We start from the raw sequence: 10,674 nt of genomic DNA, 5'->3' as shown, positions 1-10,674 counted from the left end.
CGGGTGGAAAGGAACAACCTCTGATTCCAGGATATTGAAGGATGCGTTTGTACGAGAGGATCCATTGGTCATTCTGGAAGGTTAGTTGAGTGTTTTCAAGTGCAATAAATATTTATTTGGTCACATGAATTATAAGTAATAATTATTAATGGATGGTTGTAGGCAAATACTACCTTGGAGATGCAGATTTTATGCTCAAAGCCCAAGTTATAACTCCATATCGCGAAGTTCGATACCATTTAAAAGAGTATTCCCGAAGAGGTCCACAAAATGCCCGTGAGTTGTTTAATCATTGTCATTCCTCACTAAGAAATGTTATCGAAAGAACATTTGGTGTCCTCAAAAAGCAATTTCCAATTATCGCTAGCGGAAAAAAGCCTCATTACTTTGTGGACACTATGATCGATATTGTTTTAGTGTGTTTTAGTATGTTTTAGTATGACTGATGACTCTTTGTTGGAAGAAGTTGACCGTGAGTTGATGCAAGAAGATATAGATGCGTCACACTCACAAACTCGTGGGGATGACTACAAGCTCAGGTCACAAATTAGGGATACTATAGCGAATGAAATGTGGACATGTTATTGTAATAATTAATTTTATGTAACATCCGTGAACTTATATTTATATTTTTGTAAGAACAATTTCATGGTTTATTGTTGACATTCCACCTTTATTAATATTTATGAATGAAAATATTTATGTTATTACAAAAGTTTAACATTTTTTATTAGGTTTTATCATGGATCATGGGAAGGGTATTGCTTCAGAGTCATCTGCAGGTGTCCGTGAACACAAAAAAATGGACCACCGACATGGATTTCCGACTACTGAATGCCATGATCGATGAGACATCTATGGGTAACCGCATTGATGGTAGTTGGACAACGCAGGGTTACACAAACATCGTTAAATCCTTACATCATAGTGGATTGGTAGGGATTACAAAAAATAATGTGAAGAACAGGCAGAAAAGCCTTAAGGACAAATGGCGTGAGATCCATGATCTATTTAGTGGACTTAGTGGTTTCGCTTGGAATCCAAACACGAAAATTTTCGAGACTGAGGATGAAGTGTGGGATATGTTGATAAAGGGAACGTATTCAACTTTATGTTCACTTATCGCATACATTAACCACTAATTATAAATGTGAGTGTATTTCTTTTCATTATTGAACAGGCAAAGCCCTCGGCCGCAAAGTGGCGTGTTAATCTCATCAGGCACTACAAGTTGATGGAAGACTTATGGGGGCTTGATCGTGCTACCGGCCACGGTGGGAGAACAACACTGCAATCATCAAGTCGAACTCAGTCTCATCATTTTAATGTAGATCTTAATGATCACAATATGGAGGACATCCTAGAGGAGCCAGAATTGGATGCTACTCAATGTGAAACTCCTCACTTGGCTGATCCTAATGTTGATTCATACAGCCCTGGCCCTAATCTAACACACCCATTGGTGCCACCTCAACCATCCTAACCATCAGGTGGTACTTCTTCTTCTAGAGGCTAAAAAAGAAAAGCCCCCATGGTGGACGTCATTGATCTGCAACTGGAAAGGCTTAACACAAGGTTTGAAGGATTAACTGATATCCTTGGGAGGGGTAGTGATCAGTCAGATAAGTTATGTCATATTGCTGAACAACAAGCCATTTCATCTGAGGTTGTCGCTTTGTCATCACAGCAAGTGGCTAATGCTACAGAAGAAAATTTGCAATATAACAGACACCATGTTGTTGCAGAAGAAGAACGAAACTCCATATCTCGTGAACACAAGCGCACACTCCGTCGTACATCGACTTTCCAGTACTCTGAATGATATCTAGGAAATGTTAGTGGAGATGAACATACATGATGGAAATTTGTTGGATAACTGTTACGACTTCTTGTGTAGTCATCCTAATGCGGTAAAACAACTCTTTGATCTGCCTCTCGAGCGAAGAATGAGAAAGCTAATCAAGATAATGACTACAAATCCCTAAACTACGTAAAAATTTGGGTGTATTTTATTATGCATGTGTTTTTCTTTTCGAATCTGTAATCTTATTTATGACACGAATCCCCTAAACAAATTAAGGACTTCCATGGCTGTTTTGAATGATACATAATTCATATGATTTTTCAAAACATTATTATTATTATTATTATGCACAAAATTTATAAATGAATTTTGCTTTAATAAACTAAAATACTGCATTAATACACATTAATATTTATTTCATAAAAAAAGCATTTCCTTTATCGAATTATAACTATAACATATTATTATAAATAATTTCTTCCATACTAAAAATAATCTTTTAATTGCACACAACTATAATTAAAAAATAAATAATTCACAATTACAACTTTGTTCTAAATAAAGTTTATGAATATGATTCAAAAAATTTATATAATTTATATTTTTTCGAAGTTAGCTCGAACACAATATCGAAAGACACTGACACAAACACTGATACGACACGGACACGGACATAGAGATACGTAAAATTTCTAAAATGTTGAACACGGGGACACACACATATATATATTATATAATGATGAATTATATAAATTGACAATTAAGATTTATGTGCACAAGTATGTTCCAGATTATTTTTTGGAGCAAAAAGATGTTTTTCATGAATTGTTCACAAGGATTTGTTTCTTATTTTTATAATCATTTATGTGCATTACTAACAATTTATACCATAAAGTTTGAATTTTTAGAAAATTAATGTATTTTTCTTTTTTAAAATTGTGTTAGAACCCTACTAAAATTGTCAAAAATATAACAAATACTTTTTAAAATGGACACTTCACGGATACGTGTCCTACAGGTGTCATACGAGTGTCGGTGTCCGATACGAAATCAGACACCGACACGCCATTTAAGAGAAGTGTCTGAGCTTCATTTCAATTGCCGAAAAAATAATTTTAATTAAAAAAAATTATAATTAACAAATAATCAATCAAATTATTTTTTTTTATCAATTTTTAAATGTAAGGCAAATGTATAAAGTTACATTTTTGTTAATTAAAAAAAATACAATTTCTATCACACTCATCACATGACTTATAAACTTTTATAAATTTTTTCTACACTTTCCACTATATTTACCTTAATGCAAACACACTAAACCCTAAACCCTAAACCCAAACACACTAAATTTCTTTATACTTTCTCTTTAAATCATATCAAATTCATTCCCTCATTTCAACTTCCTAATCCAAACAAAGCTTGTATTTCCTCAACGTTCTTTTATATAAGAGGAAACCATTTCAGAAATATTTGCACCTTTCAGCCCATATAGCAACGCAAATTATTAGAAGCAAATACAACACATTTGTCAGATTCTTCGATAGAAGCAAACAAGGACTGCTCATTCATTCCATACAAAACCAAAATTGAGGAATGATATATTAAGATGTTTTATTTCCAACTTTTAATTGATTATCAGTTGTAAAAATTGAAGATAAAGAAAAAGAGTTGTATAGTGAAACAAACAACGTATCATTTTCCAAACCAATTTATTACCACAAAAATACTATTCTTATAAAATATAAATATGTATCCTGCTCATTTTGAATTAATATATTTAAATTAATTGATAAAGACTATAAAAAATATTTTGGACTACAATAAATAATGATAAAAAAGCCAATTCAATCAAAATGCGACTGTATTTTAATGAGAAAAAAAACCTATAACTTGTTTATATAAAAAATAATAGATACCAAAAGAAGTTAAATCTAAGAAAAAAGAGTCTAGATAACATTGTCCGAATCGTTCCTTTTTCATCTAAATCTTACAAAAAGATCCTCTAACCAAATCCATCCTTAATACTTTCTACTATATTTTGAGAAATAATTAGGTACTATTAAAACACATCTGTATCAGAAATCTCCTTTACTCCCTCTGTTACACTATTTTTATAACAAATAATTTTCAACCATGTTTATAGGATCTTCAACTTTTGCAATGTTACAAAGAGGAGTAAAACTAGATGATATAAAGATTAGCACTAAATTATAGTCCAGCAGTACAAAAGCTATCCATCTAATGATTCCTTCTCCTTTCCAGCTTTTTTAATGATATCCGTATGCACCGATACTACCAGCTATTTCTACTTTCTCATGATGTAACTGGGATGTTGATAAATTGAATGTTATCCAGCAGTTACACCCAGACTCGAGGCAAGTACAAAGCTTAAGATGGACCAAAAAAATTGAACCTTCTTAAGGTGATTATCATCTATATGAGTAGCCATTTTTTGCCCATAGGAGGACGAAAAACTAAAACACCGCTCACACAGTAATAGTAAATGGTATCCCAAAATAAAAATCTGATTTTTATGATAATCTCTCAAATAATCACTATAAAACTTCATATGAAGGCATAATAAAGTCGATTCCAAATTAAACACAGGAATATTTAAACAACCAGTAACAAGTCAATAAACAAGACATGATAAAAGAGACTCCTCAACTACTAGACCTAAGGGAAATGCAGAAGACAGAATTAGATCCTCAGTCTTCCTCTTCACCCTCATTCTCAGCAATGTTGAAATATCTCAACTCATAGGCATTCCTGTCCTTGTTGGATGCAATCACCCGAAGCCAATCCCTCACATTGTGCTTTTTCAAGTACTTCTTGGTCAAATACTTCAGATACCTGAGAAAGGTGTGATGAAATGAAAATATATAAGCAAAGGAAATTACTAGCACCCAAAGAAATTGGGCTATAAGGGAAATTTTTTTACAGCATGGGGCTTATGATGGATTTTTTCCTATTTAAACATTAAAAAACACAACCACACAGATACTTAATCACGTTAACATCCCAAGTAAAGACAGAGGCTTTACGCTTACTAGAATTTTCTCCACAACTCTCACAAGTCACAACATTTTGTCCCTTTTGTGAACTCAAGGCAATATTTACATGATACAAACAGGTTAGAGCGTAAATACAACATGTAAGCAATCCGACTATTCACAACATAAGCACTAAAAATAACACATTTAATCGTACACGACGAAATAATACAAGCATCAAATAACTGAAGCACTTTAAAACATTATTACCACCTTTAACTTTATACCCATTAATCAATATCTCAGTACAAAATTACTTTCGAACATACTAGAAAACTTCGTCGAATACCCTAAGTCTTCTAGCACCTTTTCTTATCATGATGATCTCAGTGTCAGTAACAGGGTCCTAGATCTATTATTTCCACAATTTGAATGTCTCACAAAATAATACCATTAATGAACGATGAACAACCACACGGACAAATACAGCCCCAAGACTTTGTAAGTGCTATGGCGGGTTAAAAGTCCACTACCACAAAAAAAGGGCATAGAAGAGCAGCACGATGAATTGAATATTAGAAAAAAAAATATACCTTTTAGAGAAGTTGCTGTCAGAGGTGACGGTGATCTTGCTCTTCTCCCGTGTAACGGTAACGGAATCGCCGAGTGCACCGGCCTTGCCGCCGACCTTAATCCTCTCTTGAAGAAACTTCTCGAGAGAAGCAATGTCCATAATCTTGTCCTCCACCGGCTTCGCGCAATCGATCACGAAGCTTGATGCCTTCTTCTTCCCCTTGGCCCCGCTCATTTTCGCGCCTCTCTCTCTAACACACACTCTCTCCCTCGTGACGGTGATAAGCAGCAGGGGCACTAACAGAGAGACCAATATAAACTAGGGTTTCTGTCTTGTAAAACTGCAGCAACACCTGCCGTTTCAACTGTTTATTATAAGCCCAGCCCAAAATACTTGGGCAGAAAAAAATTATTATGGGCCGAGACCCAACAAAGTAGGCCCAAAACGTTCCTCTCCCATGCTGTTCTATTCTACGCGCCTACGTGGCGACGGAGAGAAAATGGAAGAAAACCTGGACGGCGTCGCTCCGTGCTCCTCCCTCGCCGTTGAGGCTATTATTCGTGTCGGAGCGGTAACATTGTTTATTCCTCTTTGCTTCAATCGCAAAATAATAGACCTAATGAAAGAAACTCTGAATTGTTCTTCAGGCCGGTGCAATCTGGGGCTTGTGCGCTGGTCCATACGACGCTCGTCAACAGGGTAATTTTCTTTAATATGTGGGGACTCCTAGTGCGGATTTTTCCAACTATGGATTCTCCTATGATTTTCAATTGCTAATTCGTGATCATCCATTTATGTGTGCAGGACTAACAGGCATTGCTAAAGCTTCTTTTGTGGTAAATTATTATTTTTTGTTTATCAAATTTTGCAAAGCTGGTGGTAGGGTTTTTCTGTGAGTTGATGACATATTTTGGGTTGCCATTATCAGGCTAACACCGTTCGCAGTTTTGGGATTCGATGCGGTAATCTATCTATGCTCAAGATGGTGTTTGGGCTGTGTAATAATCTTTTGTGGCGTTAACGTTGCTTGATTTGGGGTTTTAGGGTTTGTAGCCGGCGTTTTCAGCATTACGCGATGCGGGGTTCAGAAATACAGGGGGCGGAATGATTGGGTTAGTTCACTCATTCTTTCTCTTATGCCTTTTGCCTTAGTTTCCAAATGATCAAGAAAATATTCAATCGTCATTTGACGAAATAAAGATTTTGCAACTGTGCAATGCAAGTGGTGCTACAACACTACAACGTAGTCGTTTTTTGAACATTCTAGACCTGTAATGAAGCTTAGATTTTGCTCTTTAAAGATAGTGTCAGGAAATAGAGTGTATCCTTCTTGTAACGACAATGAATGATGATTTTTTGCTTCTCTTCCTGGATTGTTAATGCGTTCCTTCAGTCATGCCAGATGTGTAGATATCTTTAGTTATTCTTTGCTATACCTGGTCTGTGATCTCAACACTGCATGGTGATGACCGAGAGCTTTCTCACGGTTTATAAATCTTAGGATTTTTGTTTAGGATTCAGATGCACTGTGATCTCTGCAAAGGCACTCCACTTTAGTAACCAAAGGCGAAATGAGTATAGGCAGAGAGATTAAGGTTGCACATGTACAATATGCCCAGATACATATTTTAAACACCCGAGAGAGTAAAGTGCTCTCTTCTCATCCATAATGAAGCTTAGACCTGTTATTTTTCCGACAATTCATGACCTGTAATGTAGCTTGGACTTTGCCCTTTAAGGATAGTACAAAGAAGCAGTTGGTGTGCTTCTAAAAATGCCAATAAAAGGGTTCGGATTGGTTTAGACATTCCTGCAGTCTTGTCAGGTGTTTAGATATCTATAATTTGTTATCCTTGGCTGTACTTGGTTGGTGACCGCATTACTGCTTCATGGTGTCGGAGAGCTTCTTGCAAGGTTAGCAATGAAGGGGACGGGTGTATACTTGGAAAGACACTCCACTCATGTAAGCAAAGATGAACAAGTATAGGCAACCAAATGAATATACCTATTCAGCCCAGGTAGTCCAAAATTGGCAAAAAATATTAATATCGCACATGTGCAATATTCCTAGATAACATATCCTCTGAGTATCTGGAGTTTGATTTTTAAAAATTAGTTGATAGATACATTTGGGGTACTGCTTTGATACAACTTGCCTCCCAAATATATAATTTTCCGAAGATGCAGTGCCATGGTATTTTTTAATTGAAATGGTTGTGTTCAATATTACTCCAATGCTTCTGTTACTGCCTTACACATAATACTTTAATAGCTAAATCGACAAGAACTAGGCTGGTAATACTAATTTAGGTCTCACATTTCATATTCTGCTGCTTTTGCACAGCTATTTTTTGTTTTGGGTCTCACATTGCCTATATCTCTGGTCTCACATTACATCTGTTAACATCCTCTTCATCGATTGTTCAAGTACGATCTTCCCTGATCATCAAAACAAAAATCGGCCGTGGCTCTAGTCTCTTTACAAATATTTTGCTTGCCAGGTAAAATCATACCACATCAATTTCAATATAGGATGTTCCAACTATAAGCTCGACTACTCATAGTCCCAAGGCACTATGTCCCTCTGATTGCGTGAAACTAGCCAGATACATGTAGTTCACTTTGTATTTAGTTTAATAAAAGAGCTTTTGGGATGCTGTAATGTCCAAGCACATACTTACTCAGGCTTTCGACGGCACTGTCCATTTTGTGCAAATGTGTCAATTTATGTGCCTCCGTGAGAGGCAATCTGGACTTGTAGAGCTCATTTGTTTCAATTTCTTTTCATTTTCAAAATTCATTTTTGAAGATTTTTAGTGTGTTTGCTTAGTTTTTGAAAGAAAAAGCAAGAATCTAAAATAAATCAGATTTCTTATTATTTTGAGTAGCTATTTGAAGAAGGCTATAATCATAGCTAACTTTTGAAATAAGGTGTGTTTTTCATAATTGTAACTAAACAAATAATGGTTTCTACCTTCAGAAAAAGTTTTACAATATAAATTACTTTTTATATCATTTTTAATTGTACAATTTTATCTTTTATCAAATAAAAATAATTTTACTATTTGATATATGTAACTACACAGTTTTTTACCCAAAAGTAATTACATAATCTATCCATTCAAAAATAATCATCACAAACATTGAATAACTCATAAGTGAATATAATTCTCTTATACCATTAAATCTTTTTATTGTTTCACACAATCCTTCTAAAATTACACTTATAAAATTATCTAATTTTGTAAAGGTTTTTTTTTTAAACTGTTTGTAATTGAAATAACGTCTGTTTTTCTCTACTATATTGTAATTTTTTTTCTAATACTCTTACAAACTTCAATCAGCCGTGAGTATAGTGAATTCCTGCTTGAGCACTGCAAAGCAATTATACATTCCGCGGTGATCAGTGACAGGTCGGTAGGTGATAGGTTCTCGGTAATATATTTCTCTGGGAACTTTGAATTCTTATTCTGCTGTTAAATTCTCTAACCAAACAAAAGACTGCATATGATCAGTTGTTCTGACCAAATGGAAGTTAATATTGCATTTTTTGCATGATTGTGTACCTTATCATCGATATATTGTAGTTTTTCAGGCGTACCAAGCATGCTGGACTATTAGCATGGTTGCATATGTAGGCTTTAAACAACTGTGATGTTAGTAACACTATAAAAGGAACATGGTTCAATAATTTGCCGGAAATTAATTTTAAATTTTTCCCTGACAGGTCAACGGTTTGATCGGGGGTGCTGTTGCTGGCGGCGCTGCTGCTGCTGGAACGCGAAATTGGGCACAGGTGATTGGGATGGCTGGTTTGGTTTCTATTTTCTGTGCTGCAGCTGACTATTCCAGAACATCTTAAAATGCATATTAGTTAGCCTGAACAAAGAATATTAGAGACGATTAATTTTCTTGAATTACATCAACAGGCAAAATTCTGTTATTTGGCAACTTCTGCGTAATTGTATATTTAAGAATGTATTGTACTGAAGTTTTAAAAGATACCAAATTTTATGAATTTAAAAAAACTATGTTGAAATATAATTACTTATCATATTTTTTTACAAAAAACTTTATAATCAAAGATTTTGTAGATTAGATTTTAATAAATTTATAATATTAGAATTTATATTATTTGAAATAACATTATTATAGATTTATAAGATTTGAAATAATCAGTGAACATTTAAAATTGTAAGAGTTAGCAAAAAAATTACAAATATGAAGTTTGATAAAAAATAAATAGAACTAATGATTTCTTTTTTGTAATATTTTAACTGCGAATTGATTAGTTTTATATTCTATATTCCTATTGAAGAAACAATGTTTACTATTTACCTGATTATATGGTGATTTTTTTTGTATTTGGTAGCATAGGTTGACACTTGAAGTAATTTATTTTCATGTCAAAATCATTAATTGACTTATCCCAAAACATTGTATAGAATTTTTTTTACTCAGTATCATTCATATTAATACATGTTGAGTTTAGTTCCGTATTAAAATAACTCTTCAATAAAATTATCCAATGGGAATTCTATTGATTTTTATCAAATTGATAAAGATCACGTGATTTTTCATTTATTAGATATCCTATATTTATTACATATTTATAAAAGTACATTTATTATTTTTTTTCTGTCCGACAAAGACTGCTGAGACGTTTTTGCTTGTTCGGAATACTTATTTTAACCTTGATAAAAAGTTTATGTAAAAAAATATTCCATAACCTAACCAAGCTTAAAAACGCGTGAAAAATGGTGGCTCACATAACTATAATTGTGTTATTGAAAAAAATGCCAGAAACAATTGTTCCTATATCAAAATTTGTTTACAATACGCCTTCTATAAAATAAGGACAATAATCTAATGACCATTGCGCAAGGGTTTCTTAAATTTTAATTTGTTAAAAATAATAAAAAAAAAATATGGCGGATTAACTAACCACTACGTAAAAACCTTTAATTCGATATTCTGTATCAAGTTTTAAAATTAAATTGCAGAAAAGACGTGAGAGATTATATGTTTTAGTAAAGAAAGAGATAATTAAATACTCTACCAACGAATGCCTTTAGATAAAGAAAATAATATTATCTCTTTTAATTAATATTATTGGAAAATAGTAGCATTTAGGTACATACCCATTATTTGCAATATATAAGAAATAGAGCTTAACCTTAGGAGGATAGGAAAGAAAAGAGTCAGTAGTCAATCTGACAGACAACACCTCCTATGCATTAAAGCAAACCTCGTAGCAGCCTTCATTTATCTCTATTTTGAGCTTGGAATTGCCCCTCCCTTTT

General features: G+C 33.7%; 2 protein-coding genes across 2 annotated transcripts; one reads left to right on the top strand and one right to left on the bottom strand.

The window, feature by feature from the left end:
• Positions 1-4,332: 4,332 nt before the first annotated feature.
• On the bottom strand, positions 4,333-5,657 carry LOC137828757 (large ribosomal subunit protein eL22z). The gene is made up of 2 exons (XM_068635442.2): positions 5,391-5,657; positions 4,333-4,657 (listed from the first exon to the last, which is right to left on the bottom strand). The coding sequence occupies exons 1-2, from the start codon at positions 5,603-5,605 to the stop codon at positions 4,513-4,515; spliced, it is 360 nt and encodes a 119-aa protein (XP_068491543.2). The 5' UTR covers positions 5,606-5,657; the 3' UTR covers positions 4,333-4,512.
• A 67-nt stretch (positions 5,658-5,724) lies between these two features.
• Positions 5,725-9,415, top strand: ATOEP16-4 (Mitochondrial import inner membrane translocase subunit Tim17/Tim22/Tim23 family protein). The gene is made up of 6 exons (XM_068635441.2): positions 5,725-5,942; positions 6,019-6,070; positions 6,176-6,207; positions 6,300-6,333; positions 6,416-6,483; positions 9,099-9,415. Exons 1-6 carry the CDS (start codon positions 5,829-5,831, stop codon positions 9,231-9,233), a joined length of 435 nt encoding a protein of 144 aa, XP_068491542.1. The 5' UTR covers positions 5,725-5,828; the 3' UTR covers positions 9,234-9,415.
• Positions 9,416-10,674: the final 1,259 nt, after the last annotated feature.

Source organism: Phaseolus vulgaris, chromosome 7, assembly GCF_051622355.1.
Source record: "Phaseolus vulgaris cultivar YP4 chromosome 7, ASM5162235v1, whole genome shotgun sequence".
NCBI lineage: Eukaryota > Viridiplantae > Streptophyta > Magnoliopsida > Fabales > Fabaceae > Phaseolus > Phaseolus vulgaris.
Note: the sequence above shows the minus strand (reverse complement) of the source record. Positions and strands in the feature narration are given on the sequence as shown.

Coding starts and splice junctions, on each gene's coding strand:
- LOC137828757 (XM_068635442.2), bottom strand. CDS start 5,605: ATGAGCGGGGCCAAGGGGAAGAAGAAGGCATCAAGCTTCGTGATCGAT. Junction 4,658..5,390: donor GACAGCAACTTCTCTAAAAG/GTATATTTTTTT, acceptor CACCTTTCTCAG/GTATCTGAAGTATTTGACCA.
- ATOEP16-4 (XM_068635441.2), top strand. CDS start 5,829: ATGCTGTTCTATTCTACGCGCCTACGTGGCGACGGAGAGAAAATGGAA. Junction 6,071..6,175: donor ATACGACGCTCGTCAACAGG/GTAATTTTCTTT, acceptor TTATGTGTGCAG/GACTAACAGGCATTGCTAAA. Junction 6,484..9,098: donor ACAGGGGGCGGAATGATTGG/GTTAGTTCACTC, acceptor TTTCCCTGACAG/GTCAACGGTTTGATCGGGGG.